General features: G+C 39.9%; 1 protein-coding gene across 1 annotated transcript in view; it reads left to right on the top strand.

The window, feature by feature from the left end:
• The window catches only part of LOC128654298 (retinol dehydrogenase 7), a 120,760-nt gene that overhangs the window by 16,460 nt on the left and 80,977 nt on the right, over positions 1–23,323 (top strand). The window contains exon 2 of the mRNA XM_053708159.1: positions 11,686–12,021. Coding sequence (XP_053564134.1) covers positions 11,709–12,021 — 313 coding nt within the window. The 5' untranslated portion in view covers positions 11,686–11,708. The remainder of the gene's footprint in view (positions 1–11,685; positions 12,022–23,323) is intronic.

The raw sequence follows: 23,323 nt of genomic DNA, 5'->3' as shown, positions 1-23,323 counted from the left end.
ATAGCAGATTCTAAGAGTAAAATTAAGTGGAATTATGTCTCTTGTCTCTGGAATGACAAAGGTGAATGACAAAATGGAATCCATTTAGAATTAAATATGGCACAGAGATAAGACTAAGGCTATCCTACGAACTTGATAAGTTTATACTTTTTGGAAATTTTGGGTAGGCTTGTTGGGCCTATGGTTCTTATTTGCTGTCAAAATCTATGTTTCTAGATTAACATTTGAGTCATATAACATAGGATGTTTGACAGCAAATTCTAAGAGTGATATTACATGGGATTGCAGCAAATTTCAACAAAATTGAATATCTAAAGACATTAATGTGAGACAAAATGAAATGTGGCACAAAAAGAATCATCAGTTCACATATAAATCAGCACATACTTTAAATTTTCACCTTATACAGTAGCAGATTTTAAGAGTGAAATCAAGTGAGATTATAGCTGTGGAATGACAAGGGTGAATGACAAAATGGAATGCCCCTATTTGTTAATAGGGAAATTAAAAGTGGTACAATGACAAAACTTTCATTATATCACCAAAATATTTGGCACATATACTCCCCAAGTATAGTGACAGATTCTGAGAGTGATATTACATGGGGTTATAACTGTTTGCTGTGGAATGACAAGGTTGAATGACAAAACAGAATGCCCATAAACTGTAATAAGTGAGAAAATTAAAGGTAACACAGGCACAAAGCTTACCTCCTACTATGTGTTTAATCCTCACAAACGGGTTAAATACATGGTTAATGTCTACTTATGATACAGCTAACTAATTCTGGTATGGTATGATTGCACACATATATACACACAGCTGATAGTCTGCAGTTGTATCCTGCTCATGAATGATCAGCTTAGCAGCCTATGGGCTCGTTTCCATTGAGTCCTTAATAATGGAGCCGTAAACTACCGAAGCGGCCAAAAGCTAAAATTAGTTTACGGCCCCATATTATTATCAGATTTCCAATTAAATATATTGCGCATTGCGTACAGTTTCTCTTTTAATGTAGGTGTAAGTTAAAGTTCCATTAACACTTCCATCTGACGTCAGATTTCCCAAAAATCACACCATAACAAGTTGGTTGCTATGGTAACCTAACCTTACACTATAAAATTTACATTTAACGTCTGCTCTCCTTATCTGTAATCACCTCTATAGAGAAACAAAAACAAAGATACACTAAATTTATTACAAAATTAAATTAAATGAAAAAATGTTTTTAATGAAAAATATTTTTTTCCGTTTTGTTTTATTTTTTTTAATTTATTGATATAGGTAATATTTATTGCTGCCCTAGGCATAGACCTAGTTGGAATTATGGAGACCTGTGCCTGTTTATATATTTATATGCGAATACATATTGATATTTAAATAGGAACATAACTCCAACTAGTCCTATACCAGGGCCAGCAATATCCTATATAATAAATGGCCAAGTATGTTTGTCAGATGCAGTCATGCGTAGTAGAGACTGCACGTGACAAACATACCTGGCCGTTTGGATCCTGGCACTCAGCACTCAGCACAGAGCAAGGTTGAAGCGGAGTGTCAGGGAGCGTGGCCGACGGGAGCGTCACGATGGTGGCGTGGCCAGGCGTCGTGAGGGGCGTTGCCGGGCGAGGGGCGTGGTCAGCGGGTGTCGCCGCGATGGGGCGTGGCTGGGTAGGGTGCCGCGATGGGGCGTGGTCAGAGAGGGAAAGGCTTTCAATTAAGACAGAGCCAGAGAGGGGGGGGAGAAGGGCCAGAGAGGGGGGGAGAAGGGCCAAAGGGGGGGGAGAGAGCCAAAGGGGGGGGAGAGCCAAAGAGTAGTGATGTCGCGAATAGTTTGCCGGCAAATAGTTCCCAGCAAACGTAGCTTGTTCGCGTTCGATCTGCCTCCTATTCGTCATCATTGAGTAAACTTTGACCCTGTATCTCACAGTCTGCAGACACATTTCAGCCAATCAGCAGCAGACACTCCCTCCCAGCTCCTGGACAGCAGCCATTTTAGATTCATTCTGATCCTGCATTCTTAGTGAGAGGAGGGATAGTGTAGCTGCTGCTGATTTTATAGGGAAATTCATAGCTAGGCTAGTGTATTCAGTGTCCACTACAGTCCTGAAGGACTCATCTGATCTCTGCTGTAAGGACAGCACCTCAAAAAGCCCTTTTTAGGGCTAGAACATCTTTTTTTTTTTTTGCCTGAGTAATTTTGACTGTGAAACATCAGTCTGCTAGTGTAATCTAATTGCAGTTGCCTGCCTGCCAGCGTGTGTGCCAGGCCCACTTGCTAAGTGCCACCACTCATATCTGTTGTAACAGTAGTGTAAATTTTGTAAAAAAAAAACTTTTTTGACTGTGAAACATCAGTCTGCTAGTGTAATCTAATTGCAGTTGCCTGCCAGCGTGTGTGCCAGGCTCACTTGCCAACTAGTGCCACCAATCATTTGTTATAACAGTAGTGTAAATATTTAAAAAAAAAAACTTTTTTGACTGTGAAACATCAGTCTGCTAGTGTAATCTAATTGCAGTTGCCTGCCTGTTAGTTATGCAAAACTGGGAAATGGGTAATAAAGGGATTATCTATCTTTTAAAACAATAAAAATTCTGGTGTAGACTGTACCTTTAAACGGGAAGTTTGGTCTGTCACTGTGAAGCGGGCGTAACCCTTACACTACATGATCGATACAACATCATACCTGATGTTTTAAAGCACGTTATTCCAAACAATTTAGGAATGTTAGGTGATTTATGCCCTTTATGGATTAAAACCAGACTCTGCATCGACTATGTAATTTTCCATGGGAGTTATGCCATGGACCCCCCTCCAGCATGCCACAGTCCAGGTGTTAGTCCCCTTGAAACAACTTTTCCATCACTATTGTGGCCAGAAAGAGTCCCTGTTGGTTTTAAAGTTTGCCTGCCTATTGAAGTCAATGGCGGTTCGCCCGGTTCGCAAACAGTTGCGGAAGTTTGAGTCCGCCGTTCGCGAACCGAAATTTTTAGATTCGCGACATCACTACCAAAGAGGGGGGAGAGAGAGAGAGCCAAAGAGGAAAGAGAGCCAAAGAGGAAAGAGAGCCAAAGAGGAAAGAGAGCCAAAGAGGAAAGAGAGCCAAAGAGGAAAGAGAGCCAAAGAGGAAAGAGAGCCAAAGAGGGGAGAGAGCCAAAGAGAGGGGGGGGAGAGAGCCAAAGAGAGGGGAAGGGAGAGAGCCAAAGAGGGGGGAGAGCCAAAGAGGGGGGAGAGCCAAAGAGGGGAGAGAGCCAAAGAGGGGAGAGAGCCAAAGAGGGGAGAGAGCCAAAGAGGGGAGAGAGCCAAAGAGGGGAGAGAGCCAAAGAGGGGAGAGAGCCAAAGAGGGGGGGAGAGCCAAAGAGGGGGGGAGAGCCAAAGAGGGGGGGAGAGCCAAAGAGGGGGGGAGAGCCAAAGAGGGGGGGAGAGCCAAAGAGGGGGGGAGAGCCAAAGAGGGGGAGAGAGCCAAAGAGGGGGGGGAGAGAGCCAAAGAGGGGGGGGAGAGAGCCAAAGAGGGGGGGGAGAGAGCCAAAGAGGGGGGGGAGAGAGCGCCAAAGAGGGGGGGGGGGGGAGAGAGAGCCAAAGAGGGGGGGGGGGGAGAGAGAGCCAAAGAGGGGGGGGGGGGAGAGAGAGCCAAAGAGGGGGGGGGGGAGAGAGAGCCAAAGAGGGGGGGGGGGGAGAGAGAGCCAAAGAGGGGGGGGGGGAGAGAGAGCCAAAGAGGGGGGGGGGGAGAGAGAGCCAAAGAGGGGGGGGGGGGAGAGCCAAAGAGGGGGGGAGAGAGAGCCAAAGAGGGGAGAGAGAGAGCAAAGGAGAAGGGGGAGAGAAGGCAAAAGAGAGGGGGGAGAGAAGGCAAAAGAGAGGGGGGAGAGAAAGCAAAAGAGAGGGGGGAAGAGAGAGCAAAAGAGAGGGGGGAGAGAGCAAGGGGTGGGACCGCTGTACTGCAAAAAATGGCCCGTGTACACGGGCTTTAGTACTAGTATATTATAAATAACAAGTGAAACACTTGCATTGATTGAAAACGTTAATATCTCAAAAGAAGAGGCTTAACAAATGCTTATTTTTCCTCTGTTAGACCTATTGAGCATGTCATAATGTTTGAGATCTTATCAACAGCTTCTGACAATGTTTTACCTCTTGGCACTTTCAATGGCAACTGGGTGTAATTTTACGCTTTTTGGCTTCTATTATTTTCTATGGGAATGTGTCATATTTTTTTTTTTTTGGCTGCCAGAGCCAGGTTGCCGGTAATGATGGAAAATGTGCCATCAGAAATTGCCGATAAGGGTTATGGCTTCTGACAGCAGTTTTTTCTTTTGTGACCTTCTGAAAACCCATTTGCGGCTTAATGGAAATGAGGCCTATGTGGGGGTTAAACACACAGAGCCAATAATTTAATTGTAATAATAAAAATGCCTAAAGCATATAAGAGCATTTTATTATTTCCATTTAAAAAGACATAAAAGTGCAACAATAAAATTATTTAACTAGGTGTTTAACCCCTGCCAATCTGCTATGAACTACTGAGACCTAGCTTAACACATCTGGTGAGCCAAATTAACTCCTTGTTTACTGTAGTTGTTTTTCAATAGTCAAACTCCAACCACCACTCACTTTTCTGTGTCTGCAGGCAGGGACGGAACTACCAGTGGTGCAGTGGTCGCGACAGGGCCCCCGGAGGTCCCCCTTAAGAGGAGGCCAGCTTCAGCAAAAAAAAAAAAATTGTAAAAAAATGTTTTTATTTTTTTTAAAACTTTTATGCCTGCCTGACAGACAGGCCGTCTTTAATTGTGCAAGGGGCCCCAGTAACTGCTCCTGGCGATTGACAGCATGTCTGGCCCTAATCCCCCTGCCAGTCGTGCGACGGTGGAGCTGGCTGCTGAGGGGGCGGGGTTACCTGGGAACTTTGTGCAGCTTCAAGGAAGTTCCTCCCGCGTGGCAGCCAGTGAAGGAAGCAGTGCCTGCAATAATGTGCATGTTATGCTGTCCAAGATTGCTGAATAAAGGACATTTTATTTAGGTGCTGTGGAACTGCCTCTTTGTACTACATTTATCGAGCTAGTGGTCGCTAGCTAATCCTACGTGCACCTGGCCAACCGGCCGCATCCTTGTTTGCTGGGTCTATCTACCTTTGTTTGTTACAATAATGTTTCTGGGACAGTGGGAAAGCAGGGGACTCAGAGCCTATATTAGGTAGGTAAAGTTTTATTCTGAATTTGTAGGATTAAAGGCAATGATTGTATTGAATGCTATGAAGATTTCCCACCACAATAACTTTATCGTACTCGGCCTATACAGTAGTGCACACCGCACACCAGACAGGTTATAGTGACCCTATTAAGACTAAATACTTTGCATAATGGTTATTCATTTTTACAAAAATGAATAACCCGCTTTTACTTTTTTCTGCAAGTACCATTCCCTCTAAACCTTTTTTTAGGGAGCGCACATGAGCCTTATCAAAGTATATTTAAGAAGAAAACCATAAAAAAGTAAAAGCAGGTTATTCAATTTTGCAAAAATGAAGAACCATTATGCAAAGTATTTAAAAGAAAAAAAAAAACGCAATAAGGAAGTCTTCAGGCAATCATAGGCTTCAGTAGTTCCTGACAACTACTGTGAGTCTCCCTGTTACCATGTGAGAGCTGCCTTCAGTAGTGGGGGAGGTGTCTGTTCCATCGGATGAAGTTGCTCACCCCTAACTGAATGGGGTCAACTGGAGATTGCTGTTATCAATGGCCTCAGGAGCCTTAGAGATCGGTATCTGCAGGGTGTCAAGGGCTGGAAAGAGCAGGTAGCACTGCAGCTATAACGGAAACTTTAAAACAGCAAGCTGAGTGCAACCTGTCTGTGTGGACTGCCGGTTAGTGACAGATCCATGCTTCAGTGATGTTAGGATAACATCTCCCTGTGTCACTATCATTATCCCATTTGCCTTACATTTTCTTGTTGTTTCATGCTTTGTTGCTTACTGTGAACTACTTGTTACTGAGTGGTCTCTTAAGCCGGCACACAGCACACAGGTTTTTTATTTTATTTATTATTATCGGTTATTTGTAGAGCGCCAACAGATTCCGCAGTGCTATAAACAAAGGGGGAGTACAACAAAACAATTATAGGATCAATTGGATAGAGGGCCCTGCCAAGAGTTGCACTGTTGTAGTCAGCTCTTAAGAAGGTGATCTACAAACAGCTGGACTCTTAGGCTTACATGCTAAGGGGGTTCAGGGGATAGCAATGGAGGAGTGGAACTGGTATAAAGTAAGATTAGCATAGGTTGTATGCATCCCTGAACAGAAGAGTCTTTAGGGAGCACTTGAAGCTTTCAAAACTAGGGGAGAGTCTTGTGGAGCAGCTAGTTATTGTTCATACTATGGGTCACCATTTATAATTTCTTATAATTTAAGAAGTCAGAGTCCAATTGAGACCTTATCTTGTAGGAGTCACTTGGGTACAACTTGTACAGTAAGGATGGATCGCACCTGAATGACATGGGTGCAGGTGTGTTGGGGAAAAGGATGGTAGCACGTTTAGAAAATCTTTTAAACTAGGCAAAGGGGGGGAGGGTCAGTTAGAACACAATAGAACAAAGAGATCAGTCTGTGAATATGTCACTCCTTTAATATCTCAAGAAAGGGATGACTTAATAAATGTCACATTAGAAAGTATGGAGGAAAGCACACCAAGTATCTGCAGAAAGCACATGAAAATTAAATGTATGACAACAAATGCAAGAAGCGTGACAGGTAAAATGGGGGAGCTGGAGCTCTTAGTTGCTGAAGAGTACTATAATGTTATCAGTATAACTGAAACTTGGTGGGATGATTCATATGACTGGGCAGTTAACTTAGAGGGGTATACTTTATTTAGGCGGGACAGGAATAATAAAAGGGGTGGAGGAATCTGCATGTATATTAAACCTAACCTTAAACCTACTATAAGGGAAAATATTTATGATACAGACGACAATGTAGAGACACTATGGGTGGAAATAAAGAGTGGGGGGATCCTAAAAAAATATTACTAGTAACATGCTACAAGCCCCCCAACATTAGTGACCTGGAGGAAACTCAACTATTAATGCAAATAGGTAAGGCTGCTAATAACAGTGCTGTAATTATGGGAGATTTTAACTACCCTGATATAAAGTGGGCCAATGAAACTAGTAATTCAGCTAAGGGGGATACCATTTTTAAATTTTCTCAGAGATAACTTCTTGTCACAATTAATGTAGGAGCCAACGAGGAGTAACACTATATTGGATTTAGTGCTATCAAACAATACAGATATAGGGGCCTATCTATCAAGCTCCGAATGGAGCTTGATGCCCCATGTTTCTGGCGAGCCTGCAGACTCGCCAGAAACAGCAGTTATGAAGCAGCGGTCACAAAGACCGCTGCTCCATAATCTGTCCGGCTGCTCTGAGCAGACGGACAGACATCGCCGCTATTCAACCCGATCGAGTACGATCGAGTTGATTGACACCCCCCTGCTGGCAGCCGATTGGCAGCGAGTCTGCAGGGGGCGGCGTTGCGTATTGCTCTCCATATTCAGCGAGGTCAGATCAGGTCTGCCAGACTTTGATAAATATAGGCCATAATATCAAACATAGAATTCAAAGAACATTTGGGTAACAGTGATCATAACATGGTCACATTTGAAATCTCTTTTCATAAGCAGTGTCTTAAAGGTTTAACTAAGACTTTTTAATTTAAGAAAGCAAAATTCAATGATTTAAGAAAATCATTAAATAACATAAATTGGGACAAAGTATTCTCTAACAAAAATACAGAGGATAAATGGATAAAATGTAAAACTTTGTTAAATAAATATACATATCAACAAATACTATATGGTTATAAAAATAAAAATAAAAAATCCAAGCCAATGTGGCTAAATAAAAATGTGTTAAGAGAAATTAGGAAAAAACGTAGGGCATTTAAATTATTCAAAGAAATGCAAAAAAGCAATCAAATTAGCCGAAATTGAAAATGAAAAATTAATTGCAAAGGATTCTAAGTCTAACCCTAAAAGGTTCTTTAAGTACATAAATGGCAAAAAATCTAAATAAGACAATATAGGTACATTAAAATGCCTGGAGGGTAGCATGATTAACAGTGACAGGGAGAAGGCTGAGATACTAAACCAGTTTTTTCTTTCTTCGGTATACACAAGAGAGGAACCATTGGATGATACTTTGGAACAAAATAGAACATGCCAGGCCATACCATTAACTGGGTTATGTATAGAGGATATCAGGAAAAAAATGGAAGACTCATTATCCTCAGGCATGGTACCCCAGGATTGGCGTAAAGCTGATGTGGTGCCACTCTTCAAAAAGGGAAGCAGGGATGATCCAGGAAGCTATAGACCAGTTAGTCTGACATCAATAGTGGGGAAGATATTTGAAGGGATTATAAAGGATTATATTGATGAGCATATTCGTGTAAACAAGATTATGAGTTCAAATCAAAATGTTTTTATGAGAAATAGATCATGTCATACTAATCTAATTAGATTCTATGAGGAAGTAAGTAAAAATATAGATAAAGGGGAATCAGTTGATGTGATATACTTAGATTTTGTGAAGGCGTTTGATACAGTGCCACATAAGAGATTAACCCACAAAAATGTTAGCTCATGGATAAATAACTGTATAAGAGATAGTGAGCAACGAGTAGTAGTAAATGGATTATACTTAGATTGGACAAAGGTAATCAGTGGGGTCCCCCAGGGATCAGTACTGAGCCCTGTTCTTTTTTATAAATGACTTGGAGCAAGGATTAAATAGCGACATCTCTATTTTTGCAGATGATACTAAGTTATTAAGGTCGTTAGGTCAGAGCAGGATGAACTTTCGTTACAAAGGGATCTGCAAAAATTAGAAGTATGGGCAGGTAAATGGAAAATGAGATTCAATATGGGAAAATTCAAGGTTCTACATTTTGGAAGTAAAATTAAGCAGGCAACGTATTATTTAAATAGGACAAGACTTAGCCAAACAGAGGAGGAAAGTGATTTGGGATTAGTAATAGATAACAAGCTAAAGATGGGTGCACAATGCAGGGCAGCGGCTTCAAAGGCTAATAAGATACTAGCATGTATTAAAAGAGGCATTGATTCAAGGGAGGAAAGCATAATTCTGTCACTATATATATATATAAAGCCCTGGTAAGACCTCACCTTGAGTATGGAGTGCAGTTCTGGGGACAGATCGCAAAAAAAGATATTGTAGAACTAGAAAAAATTCAGAGAAGGGCCACAAAGCTAATAAGGGGATTGGAGAATTTAAGCTATGAGGAGAGGCTAGCCAAACTGGGTCTGTTTTCTTTAGAAGAAAGGCGCTTGAGATGACATGATTACTTTATATAAATATATTCAAGGCCCATATACAGAGATGGCAGAAGCTCTGTTTATTCCAAGAAAATTGTTTGTGACAAGAGGTCACAATTTAAGGTTGGAGGAAAGGAGATTTAATCTCCTGCAATGGAAATGTTTTTTCACTGTAAGAGCAATAAAATTGTGGAACTCATTACCAAAGGAGGTAGTAAATGCCAATACCCTAGATACATTTAAAAATTGTTTGCATATATTTCTGTCTATAAACAAAATTCATAGATATGATTGCTAGTATTAAATGGGTTACGTTTTAGTGGGATTATTTAAGATTAACTGGAGCTTTTTGTTAGGATTTTAGATTTGTATTGGTTGAACTCGATGGACTTCAGTCTTTTTTCAACCTCATCTACTATGTTACTATTGTTTAATAAGAATTCAGACTATTATTGTTCAATGTAGTATATACTGTCTTTTTAAGACTGCATCTTATTATTCTCCTTGCTATAATAAACTTAGTAGCAAGCCTATAGTCATTAATAGATTCTTATCAATGATACTCGGGGATAATAGTGGATCCACCTTTACAGCAATGGTGATTAAGAGATAGAATCCTGCGAGTGCGTTGATGCAGGTTATGTGATATGAATAGTCACAATTTTGTAATGAAGTCTTCAGGCTTGTATTTGGTGTATTTGCCAGAATATAGTTTCTTACTTTTTTGATGGGCTAACTAGAGCACACACACTGTTTTCTCTTTGCCCCTTCTGTTTTTACTCTCTCCCCTTTTATCTTTGTGTGAGTATGTTTGATGTGTGCACTGTATCAGAGTGTGTGTGATGTCTGGTTTGTATGGTGTGTGTGTGTGATGTCTGGTTTGTGTGATGTTTTGTGGGAGTATGTGTTGAATGAGATAGTGTATGTGGTGTGTGTCTGTCTCTCTCTGTCTCTCTCTGTGTCTCGCTTTCCCCTCTGTGTTTGACTATTACTCACTCTTACTCTCACTCACTCACTCACTCACACTTTTACTCTCTCTCACTCTCTCTAGGTTTATTGTAATAATTCAGAGGTGTACAAGACCTGGAAGAGTTTTTCTCAAGTACTTTTAGAGCTTCATCTTATTTTTGAGTGTATAGAAAGTGTATTTTTGTGAATACAAATGTGTAATACAAGCATATATTATGAAATATCAAATGTATACATTCCGCGACGCCAAAAATATGAAGTTTAAAAAATGGGACCACTATGAAATTTCATGGAACCACTAGTTTATGTATGTGTGTGTATGTATGTATGTATATATATATATATAATCTCAATCACACATACTGTGCCAGCAAGTATACTCTCCAGCAGCATATCTTGTGAAATATTAATATCGCAGAAACCATATGTGTGTGTGCACATAGGTGACTGTTGGTCCTTATGAATGTCTATGACCGGGGGTGGGGGGGGGGGGGCTTTATTGATTCTTGCACTGGGGCCCTGAAGTTTCTAGTTACGCCTCTGTCTGCAGGCAACAAGGCTAGCCACTGTCATTATGTTAGTATAAAATGCATTGTTTTTTTGTCCTTATCTGCTAAAGCCAATTAGGAAAAGATATGTAGCAGTGTGCATTTCCAGTTTTGAGAATGAAAAAGTACTCAATTTTCAGAGCTAAGATACATGAAAAGGGGGCAAAATAAATAATAAACATATTCTGTAACTTTCTTTACCAGGCATTACTAAACATTTTGTTTATTAGTCTCTCTTGTTTTGTCCCTATAAGTCATACAAAACACCTGTTTTAGTGCCTTATATGCTCAAACACATTTATATGTCATTCAGCTGCAGTGGCTTATAGGTGGTTTGCATAAAAATGAATTGATAACATAACTAAATTTAAAGAAAACGCATAAAATCAGTATTTATTTGTTTCCTTTAAATTTTTAAAGCTTAATACTTAACTCAGGAGAGTGCGCTAACCCGATCCTCTCCTTGCCAGGTCCCTGGTCACGCTAACAGGAGGCGTTACGCGCTCTGCACCTAAGATCTGCACTGGGACTAGGTGACTAGGTCCTGGGAGCCGCACTGATAAGCCTCCTGTTAGCGCGGCCAGGGCTCTGGCACGAAGAGGATTGAGTTAGCGCTCTCCAGAACACATTAAGTTGAGTATTGTAGCTACAGGTTAACTTTTCACCTGTAGCTTCAAAACATTTACTTTCGTTTTAACAAAAACGAATGTAAATATAAACAATTTTCCTCAAATATTCTGAACAAAAATTTTGTCAGAAACAAAAAAAAATTCCTGCACATGTCTAAAAATAATTATATTTTTATATTTTACAGCATTATATATATATTTTGTATTCCAGAAAGAAAGTGCTCTTCAGTCATTATGTGGCTCTGTCTTCTGGTGCTCTCATTGCTGGTCCTGGTGTACAGATGGTACAGACAAAGTCAGATACTAGAGAATCTCTCAGATAAATATGTGATGATCACAGGATGTGACTCTGGCTTTGGGAACTTAGCAGCGAAACAACTAGACCAGCGTGGTCTGAGGGTGCTGGCTGCTTGTCTGACTGAGAAAGGTGCTGAGGAACTGAAGAAGGAGACGTCCAGCAGACTGCAGACTGTGATCCTCGATGTTACTGACAGTGAGAGTGTGAAATCTGTAACTAAGTGGGTGACTGATATTGTCAGAGAAAAAGGTGAGCGATTTAACTCATTCTAGGCGCCCGTGTATCTCTTAAAATCTCTGTATACCTAAAAAAAAATTTGCCTTGACTGTCTTTATTCATTAACAGTCAATATAATAAAAACAAACAGTCAGGTAGAACCTCCCAATTTTAATATAATCGTTTGGACTGACTCTTGCTTGTAGTAAACCTTCTGATGATTGAATCATCATCTCCAGATTCCAAACCTATAGTCTTACTGCTGTACTACAATAGGACTCAATGTAAGAGTAAATTTGTATCCAATATATGCAACTTGCTTGATGACATCATGATCTGGGCTCCATTAAAGGCTTAGCTAATTACAAAAGATTCAGTAATTGGATTCAACAGACTGTCAATGCTATTCAGCAGAGTGCATAAATGCAGCCCAGATCGTGATGTCATCAGCAGACTGTCCCTTTAATCACAAAGAGAGAAAGACAACCTATAGTGCGACACAGTTTCAAATAAAGCCCAAATTAAAAACGTGTTAAAACGCACTCACATGACCATGAGCTACACTAGCTTAAAGAATAGCACTTTCTTTATAAACCACTGCGGAAAAACAGGAACTGGCGATCAAATATACAATTCATTCCACAATTTTAATGAATAAAATTCGCTAAGCGCACAAATATTAACACCAAAAGCAACATAATGCCACAGTACAAATAGGGTTCAAAGTGTGTAAGCGGTGAGAATTACTCAGAATGTTGCAGTGGTTCCTCAGGAAGAACATTGTATGACCACCTCAAAATTCTGATGATATGTCACCAGGAAGGGACATCATATGACCACCGCAACATTCTGAAGATATTATTATTATTATTATTATCATTTATTTGTATAGCGCCGCCAAATTCCGTAGCGCTGGAACCAGGAAGGGACATCATATGACCACAGCAACATTCTGAAGATATGTCACCAGGAAGGGACATCATATGACCACTGCAAAATTCGGAGGATATGTCACCAGGAAGGGACATCATATGACCACCGCAACATTCTGAAGATATGTCACCAGGAAGGGACATCATATGACCACCGCAACATTCGGAGGATATGTCACCAGGAAGGGACATCATATGACCACCGCAACATTCTGAAGATATGTCACCAGGAAGGGACATCATATGACCACCGCAACATTCTGAAGATATGTCACCAGGAAGGGACATCATATGACCACCGCAACATTCTGAAGATATGTCACCAGGAAGGGACATCATATGACCACCGCAACATTCTGAAGATATGTCACCAGGAAGGGACATCATATGACCACCGCAACATTAGGAGGATATGTCACCAGGAAGGGACATCATATGACCACCGCAACATTCTGAGAAACTCTCACCCTTTACACTCGGTTCCTGTGAGCTATTGAGCTTTAGAACCCTGTTTCTATTGTGGTATCATGTTGCTTTTGGTTGTTCTTTTAAATTGTGGAATAAATTAATATTTGATCATCAGTTCCTGTTTTGCTAGAGGGATTTATAAAGAAAGTGCTATTCTTTGAGTAGTGTAGCTCATGGTCATTTGAGTGTGTTTTAACAATTATTTAATGTGGGCTCTAATTGAAACTGTGTTGCACTATTGGTTGTCTTTCTCTCTTTGTGGTTATCTACATACCAGTTAGATACAAATTTCCTCCTACATTGAGTCTTGTAGCACAATGGTAAGACTATAGGAATGGAATATGGAGACCAGGGTTCAATCGTCAGAAGGTTAACTACAAGCAAGTGGCAGCTAATGGATACACTTGTTGATTTTTTTTTTTGGAAGTTTCCTACTTACATTAGGGGCATTTAAAGTTTTCTATATCTTTATTTGCACAAGGACTTAATGTACATAGTTTATTTTCACATTTTAATTATATTATTTTTGTGAATATACACTGATTGTTTTTGACTTATATATTTTATATCACATTGTTTCGGTTGCACCATGCTGTGAAATATTACATAAAAAAAAAATCTTAAGACTTAAATACAAATAAACAGGGTAAGAATGCCTAGAAATATACACTTAATGAAGGCTTTGACAAATAAGACAAAGAGCAGCACCTAGATTTCTCTGCATATATCTAAGCAGATATGTTCATCCAAACAGCAACTATCTCCCAGTAGTGCATTGCTGCTCCTGAGTTTACCTAGGTATGCCATTCAACAAAGGATACCAAGAGGACAAAGCAAATTATATAGCAGTAGTAAATCGTAAAGTTGTTTAATTTTGCATGCTCTCTGAATCAAGAGAGGTTAATTTTGACTGTACTGTCTTTAATATCACTTTGTATTGCTTTAATCTTAAAGGGACAATGAACCCAAAGTTTTTCTTCTGTAATTCAGAAAAGTATACAATTTGTAAACATTTTTCAAATTACTCCTATTACCAACATTGCTGCCACCTAATGTTCTTGCAAATGTATAGCATAGTTATGAACTGCTGCCATATATTGCTCTAGTAATGTGCATGTGTCTACCACTTCCTACCTGATTTTTAAAAAAAAAAAAGATACCAAAAGAACAAACGGCTAGATTACGAGTCTTGCGTTAGGCTTAAAAAGCAGCGTTGGCCGGTCCCAACGCTGCTTTTTAACGCCCGCTGGTATTACGAGTCTTGAAGGTACAGGTGTACCCTCACTTTTTGGGCCAGACTCGGAAATACCGCAAATCCACTTACGTCAATTGCGTCTCCTCTCTTTTCAATGGGACTTGCATAGCGCCGGTATTACGAGTCTGCCAAAAAGTGAGCAGTACACCCTCTCCTGTCAAGCCTGGTACCGCATTTAAAAGTCAGTAGTTAAGAGTTTTACACCGCCGTAGCATAAAACTCTTAACTAAAGTGCTAAAAAGTACACTAACACCCATAAACTATCTATTAACCCCTAAACCGAGGCCCCCCCCACATCGCAAACACTTCAAAAAAAAAAATTTAACCCTAATCTGCCGAACCGGACATCGCCGCCACTATAATAAATATATTAACCCCTAAACCGCCACACTCCCGCCTCACAAACACTAGTTAAATTTTATTAACCTCTAATCTGCCGTACCTAACATCACCGACACCTACCTAAATTTATTAACCCCTAATCTGCCGCCCCCAACTTCGCCGCCACTATATTAAAGTTATTAACCCCTAAATCTAAGTCTAACCCTAACCCCCCCTAACTTAAATATAATTTACATAAATATAACTAAAATTCCTATCATTAACTAAAGTATTCTTATTTAAAACTAAATACTTACCTATAAAATAAACCCTAAGTTAGCTACAATATAACTAATAATTACATTGTAGCTAGTTTAGGGTTTATTTTTATTTTACAGGCAAGTTTGTATTTATTTTAACTAGGTAGAATAGTTATTAAATAGTTATTGCATCAGCCAATAGGATTTTTCCTACCTTAATTCCGATTGACTGATAGAATTCTATCAGCCAATCGGAATTGAAGGGACGCCATCTTGGATGACGTCATTTAAAGGAATCTTCATTCAGTCGTAGCCGTGGAAAGAAGAGGATGCTCCCCGTCGGATGTCTTGAAGATGGACCCGCTCCGCGCTGGATGGATGAAGATAGAAGATGCCGTCTGGATAAAGACTTCTGCCCGGCTTGGATGAAGACTTCTGCCTGGTTTGATGAAGACGTCTCCCGGTAGGGTGATCTTCAGGGGGTTAGTGTTAGGTTTTTTTAAGGGGGGATTGGGTGGGTTTTAGAGTAGGGTTGGTTGTGTGGGTGGTGGGTTTTAATGTTGGGGGATTTGTAATTTTTTTTTTTTACAGGTAAAAGAGCTGATTACTTTGGGTCAATGCCCCGCAAAAGGCCCTTTTAAGGGCTATTTGTAATTTAGTGTAGGGTAAGGCTTTTTTTTTATTTTGGGGGGTCTTTTTTTATTTTTTTAGGGGATTATATTAGGTGTAATTAGTTTAAAAATCTTGTAATTTGTTTATTTTCTGTAATTTAGTAGGGGGGGGGTTGTACTTTAGATAATTTTTATTTAATTTAGGGAATTAATTTAATTATAGTGGTAGTGTTAGGTGTAATTGTAACTTAGGTTAGGTTTTATTTTACAGGTACTTTTGTCTTTATTTTAGCTAGGTAGTTATTAAACAGTTAATAATTATTTAACTATTCTACCTAGTTAAAATAAATACAAACTTGCCTGTAAAATAAAAATAAACCCTAAGCTAGATACAATGTAACTATTAGTTATATTGTAGCTAGCTTAGGGTTTATTTTATAGGTAAGTATTTAGTTTTAAATAGGAATAATTTAGTTAATGATAGTAATTTTATTTAGATTTATTTAAATTATATTTGTTAGGGGGTGTTAGGGTTAGACTTAGGTTTAGGGGTTAATAACTTTAATATAGTGGGGGTGACGTTGGGGGCGGCAGATTAGGGGTTAATAATGTAGGTAGGTTGCGGCGACATTGGGGGCAGCAGGTTAGGGGTTAATAAATACAATGTAGGTGTTGGCAATGTTGGGGGCAGCAGATTAGGGGTTCATAAGTATAATGTAGGTGGCGGCGGTGTCCGGAGCGGCAGATTAGGGGTTAATAATATAATGTATGTGTCTGCGATGTCGGGGGTGGCAGATTAGGGGTGTTTAGACTCGGGGTTCATGTTAGGGTGTTAGGTGTAGACATAAATTTATTTTCCCCATAGGAATCAATAGGGCTGCGTTAGGAGCTTTACACTGCTTTTTTTGCAGGTGTTAGGTTTTTTTCAGCCGGCTCTCCTCCATTGATTCCTATGGGGACATCATGCAGAAGCACGTTTAGCCAGCTCACCGCTAACGTAAGCAGCGCTGGTATTGAGGTGAGATGTGGAGCAAAATTTTGCTCTACGCTCACTTTTTTGCCGTTAACACCGGGTTTGTAAAAACCAGTAATACCAGCGCTGTCTGTAAGTGAGCGGTGAGCATAAACTGCTCGTTAGCACCACACAGCCTCTAACGCAAAACTCATAATCTAAATCGAATGATTTTTCAAATTTTACACTCTATCTGAATCTGATAGCATTTTGGGGAGGGATTTATTTCCCTTTAAAGGAGGAAAATGAGATTATAAATAAATGATTTGTATTGCCATTCAATAAATAAAACAAATAGAATATCAAATGTGAGAAACAATTGCAACTTTCAAGGATTTTTTTAGGGCTAGATTTATAACCAATGGGTGGACATCCCCACCTGTCCACCCAGCACCTCGGCTAGCAGGCAGCAATACACTTCCTGCATTTATCATTGCACAAGTTAATGCTTGTGCAATGCCCCCACCCCCTGCCTGTTAGTCACCCCATTCTTAGAAGTCTGGGTAAATTGAGGAACGCAACTTTACAGTTGTCATAGTAGCTTTTTAAATGGAGCACTTAGTCTATTTAACATTTGAGCTTGTTAGATTTTAGAGAGATTTTTTTTTTTTTTTTTTTTTTTTTTTTAGGGATCTAAGGCAGGAGTATGCAGACTGGTGATTTAAATTACTGTTGTTTTGTAGGTACCAAATTGTTAAGTTTTAAAGGAGTTCAAAATTAAACTTTCATGATTCCGATAGAGCGTACAATTTTCATAAACATTCAAATTTACGTCATTCTCTTAGTCTTCTTGGTTGAAACTTGTTTTCTCTCCATGAGAGTATATGGATCTTGAGCACTGCGTTGTAGCAGTGTATCTAGCAATGTTATACAGTCAACCTGTAGAGTTAGGCTGCAGCAAGCAGTGCTGAGTGATAGCAGGTAACACACACAGTGTTGCCTTTAGTTACTAATATTGTAAAACTATTTGGATGTCTCCTATCTAAATATAGATGCACTCTCAGTTTGTGTAAAAAATAAATTCAAACTCTTCCAAAAAATTAGAAGAATAATAAAGGGCGCTGATTATAAATAATGTGAAGAAAATGATCATAAAATTATGAATAAAAGATATATATATATATATATATATATATATATATATATATATATATATATATATATATATATATATATATATATATATATATATATATATATATATATACTACCGTCCAATGTACTGTGTTACCCTCCTGAAGGATGTCTGCCTGGGTGCAAGCATGCAATAGATAATCCAAGACAAATAGATGCACTCTCAGGTCTTTTGTTGAAAAAGTATATACTCTTTAATGGAACGTTTTCGGGGACTTCCTCCCCATCATCAGCATAAACATATTGTGCATTAAACAAACTTATATACAAAATAAAGTGATTGCCAAAATTCAAATACCTGTGTGATTGTTTCAGTGTACTCTCAGTGAAACTCGCGCCAAACAGTGCGTATGTGGACCGCATATCTTGCGTTCCACACTGTGAACCGGAATTGGAAAAGTAACTCCATATCCGGTTAGCTAGATAAAGTATAACGTAACTTAAATGTGATATGGCATAAATATGTCCTATATCTTAACAACAGTAGTGTACATATTAGGTCCGTTATATGTATTGCTACATATTTAATGGTGTCTGTGTTTTATGCGTAACTAGTGTAACTAGTGTTAATTTGTGGGAACTTCACTTCAGTTCCTTTTTCTACTGTGCCCGACTGGAGATCATAAATATATTTAACCTAAGTGCTTAGCTCAAACTTGTAATCTACTAATTTATTATTTTAATTTAATACTTTAGAGGGAGTCTCACCCGATAGTTCCTATACCTGCTTAAGGGACCGCCGTCTTAGCCTGGTTGACATGGTAACCGGTTGTTGTACCGGATCTATATAGGCGGATGGTTCTATTTGCCCTACTTATAATGGTGCATGCTTGCTTGTTTCTTCAGAGAGTATAATAACCTACTGCTACACAGCCTGTATTAGTGTGTTACACCTGTGCAGTGGCTATATCCTCAACATATCCAAAAGCCCAAGTGGTGACACATTCACTGTGCCAACCTGTCCTCAGGGCTACCAATATCTGCAATACAAGCAATATATAGTATAAGGAATGTAAGAGATATAGGAACGTAGATTATATATAGGGTTCCTCTCGCTATCCCTATTGCAGTATGGAGATTTACTAGGGTGTCTGTATGAACAAATTTTGTATAAAACAAACAAATAGGAATAAAAATAGGAATAAAAATAAAATTGACATATAGGGCAAAAAATAAAATAAACAAACAATGGTTAGAGCAACCTTGGTAGTGTTGCTTCTATGTACACTAAGTGTTAATGTTAAGTGTATTGGTTTGAGGTATTAGATAATGGCTATCCTTATTTACATTCATACCCCTTATTCATACATTATTCGTTACAACTTTCATAGCTTATGTCAAAGAAGCAGTTAACTCCATATTAACTTCTATATGATATTGCTAGCACATTGCTAAATGAGGATTTTCTTCGATCATAAGTTTTAAAGTTTAAGATTTTAAACAGAATATTATACACTAGTCCCAGTTTAGTGCCCCTGTTCCATGTCCCTACACAACCTGTCCTGCATGGTGCTTAGAATGGTATTTCCTTCAGCGTGGGGGTTGTTTCTTCCCCTGAGGAAATTGTCAGTCCATACTTTGCTGGCAAATGGCTCTGTGGTATCCTATGATTGATTTTCTGTATCCTGTATGGTGCACCTGTTTTCTGAATCAGGAGTTTGTATTTATTATCCTTGGCGATTGCTCAGTGCTTCAAGGTTGCTCCATAATTTAAGTATGCAAGGATAAATATGGGCTATTAGCTAGGGGGACCGAGTGCTGTCAATGGAGGGGGTCACCTCAGTGTCCCCCCCAGAAACAGGATGTGTGCCCTGCACTGAATAGTCTACCTCAATAGAGGCCTGACCACCAAAGCGTCATCACATTGTGCTCAAGGTCCTCCCACCGTGCCCCAGTTTGTATCTTTACTTAAATGAGCGCCTTGAAGTCTGGCGGAGAGTTGAGTCCTCCTGGGGCTATGGTGCCCAGTCTATACATCCACTCTGCCTCCCTTCTTAGCAGGGCCTTGTTCCGGTCACCCCCACTGTCTAGGGGGGGGACGTGATCAATCAGGATGTACCTGATGGTAGATACTTGATGTCCCATTCTTACACAGTGTCTGGCCACTGGTTGGTCCGAGTCTCCTAGGTCCAGTGCCTGTCGTATGGCCCGTCTATGGTTTGCCATCCTTTCGCGGAGTGTTCCGCTCGTTTTACCCACATAGAACCGGGCACAAGGACAGAATAGGAGGTATATTACAAATGCAGTATTACAAGATATTGAATGCTTGATACTGAACACTTTGTTTGTATGCGGGTGGTGAAAGGTCTTCGTTGCCATTAAACCATTGCATGTTGTGCACCCCAGGCATCGATATGAGCCTTTGATGTTGGTGTACGTTGTGTCCATGTAGTTAAGTTTAGGGTCTGTGCGTACTAGAATGTCCCTAAGATTAGTACCTCTCCGGTAAGCTACCATCAGTGTCAGGTTGTGCGTAAAGGTCAGTTTAGGGTCAGTTTGAACAACTGGCCAGTGTTCTCTTAATGTTCTACCAGCCATTGTGGTGTTGGGTGTAAACGTAGTTGCCATTATCAATTTATTAGTTTTCTCTTTTGGATTGTCCTTATGTATCAGGCTGTCTTGGGTATATGGAAGGACTTGCTCCAAGGCGCTGTCAACTATTTGTTGTTTATAACCCCTCTGCAGGAATTTGTCCCTCATGAGTTGCAACTGTGAGACCCCTGTAGCGATGTTTGAATTATTACGTATGACTCTAGTCATCTGGGATTTCACTATGCCTTTTAGTAGAGCAGGAGGGTGGCAGCTAGTGGCATTTAAGATTGCGTTTCTATCAGTAGGCTTACTGTAGAGCGTGGTACCTAGACTATTCCCTTCTATGAAGATGTTGAGGTCTAGGAACTGTATCTCTTTGTGATGATGTATCATTTTGAATCTCATTGGTGTGGGGGTGCTGTTCCATGCCCTAAACCAGTCTAGTAATGCCTGTTGTCCCCCTCGCCAGACCATGAACACATCGTCGAAATATCTTACATAAAAGATTACCGGCGATGTGTCAGTGCTCCACAGGAATTGATTTTCAAACTGTGACATATAAATGTTGGCATACGATGGGGCCATATTAGACCCCATCGCCGTGCCAGTGAGTTGCAGATAGAAAGATGTCTCAAAGCGGAAATAGTTCCTAGTGAGGCAATATTCCATTAGTGTCAACAAGAAATCAATGGGGGGTCTCTCATATTTTGTACTGTCTATAAGGTGTTGTTTAGTTGCCAGGATACCTTTATCATGCGGGATGATAGTGTAGAGACTGTTGACATCCAGGGTGACCAGGATGTCACCAGTCTCCACACGCACATCCCCCATCTTGCGGATCAAGTCATTAGTGTCAGAAATATATGATCTGACATCCTTGACAATAGGTTGAAGGTAAATGTCTATTACTTGTGCCACAGGCTGTGTGAGTGACTGTACAGCTGAGACTATCGGCCGCCCAGGGGGGTGGTCCAGGGTTTTGTGTATTTTGGGGGTGGTGTATAAGATGGGGATTCTTGGGTGTGTTGTAGTGCAGAAATCAAAGATTTGTTCCGTTAGGTGTCCTTGTTGGAACCCTAATTTTAGGATACCATCCAGTTCTTTTTTGAACTTGACCGTAGGGTCAGTAGATAACTCCTTGTAGGTGTTATTGTCAGTGAGCTGTTTCAATATGTCCTCTCTATAGTCCTTGTAGTCCATAAGGACTATAGCTCCGCCTTTGTCGGCGGGGCGTATGACCAGAGTATGATCATCTTGTAGGGATTTAATGGCTGCTCTCTCTGTATATGTGAGATTATGTCTCCATATTTTGTTGGTTCTATGTGCTTCCAAGTCTTGTGCTACCAGCCTCATAAAGGTCTTGGTACTAGCACTGCTGTTTAATGGCTCAAATGTGCTAGGTTTTTTACATTTTTGTACAGGGCTGGTATTTTCTGGTCTTAAAGGGGCATTTTGAAAATATTCTTTTATTTTCATCGTCCGGTTTAGTTTGTATAAGTCTAACTTAAGCTCCATTTCTGTGGTGTTGTGACTAGGAACAAAGGATAGGCCTTTGTTCAACATGGTACTTTCCGCTGCTGTAAGGACGTGTTTGCTAAGATTGACCACTATATCCTCCGTCTGTTGCGACGTGTGGGTCTGTACCTGTCCCCTCGCCCACCTAATGTGTGGTCTGGAGTTCCTCCCCCTCCTCTGCGTGACCTCGTAGTAACCCCTAAAAAATGATCTGGGGTAGATTGTCCCCTATGTGTATATGGGGGATGGTATGGAGGTTGTGAAGGGTATGTGTTAGGTGATGTTGGTGTATGTCTTGTAATACTTGTATCTGTTTCAGACAACTCGGCACCACTGGTATCGACTGTTGTAAATTGTACTCTCCTAGATCTATAAGTTCTTCTAGGCCTGCCTTCTGTTGAATTGGCTAACCACTTATAAACTCTACCATGGTTGTAATCTGCTTTTACTGACTCCAGTTTTCTATTTTTGAATACTAGTAGTTCAGTCTTGTATTTATCAACTTGTTGTTGGAGTTTTGTGAGCCAATTTTCCTGTTGGTCTGTTGTGAGTGTTTCATTATGTGTTTGCTCAAATGTCACTATTTCACTTTTGACCCTATTCAAAACTACAGTAACTTCCTCGATTACGAGTAGGATTAAATCTAGGGAACATTTGTTCAATATATGACACCACTTTCTTCTAAACTCGGGGTTATCTCTGCCTATGGTGGGGATGTTTTTTACCCTAAAACCCCTAGGGATATGGCTCAATCTATGGTATTCTGAAAGATAACTTCCATGTAGTGTTAGGTCTATTTCACGTTTCTTAAGTTTCAATAAGTTATGGTATATATTAACAGGGGTCTCACCAGTAGCTGCTCTGTTGATAGGGGCAAAGAGTATCCTTGCCGCGTCATCTGGGGTATATGTTACTGTCCCAATCTGTGCTCCTAATATGTACACTACTGTTGTTAAGATATAGGACATATTTAAGTTACGTTATACTTTATCTATCTAGCTAACCGGATATGGAGTTAATTTTCCAATTCCGGTTCACAGTGTGGAACGCAAGATATGCGGTCCACATACGCACTGTTTGGCGCGAGTTTCACTGAGAGTACACTGAAACAATCACACAGGTATTTGAATTTTGGCAATCACTTTATTTTGTATCTAAGTTTGTTTAATGCACAATATGTTTATGCTGATGATGGGGATGAAGTCCCCGAAAACGTTCCATTAAAGAGTATTTACTTTTTCAACAAAAGACCTGAGAGTGCATCTATTTGTCTTGGATTATATATATATATATAT

The sequence above is a fragment of the Bombina bombina genome, chromosome 3 (genome assembly GCF_027579735.1).
Source record: "Bombina bombina isolate aBomBom1 chromosome 3, aBomBom1.pri, whole genome shotgun sequence".
Classification (NCBI taxonomy): Eukaryota; Metazoa; Chordata; class Amphibia; order Anura; family Bombinatoridae; genus Bombina; species Bombina bombina.
This window is presented reverse-complemented; position numbering and strand designations above follow the sequence as displayed.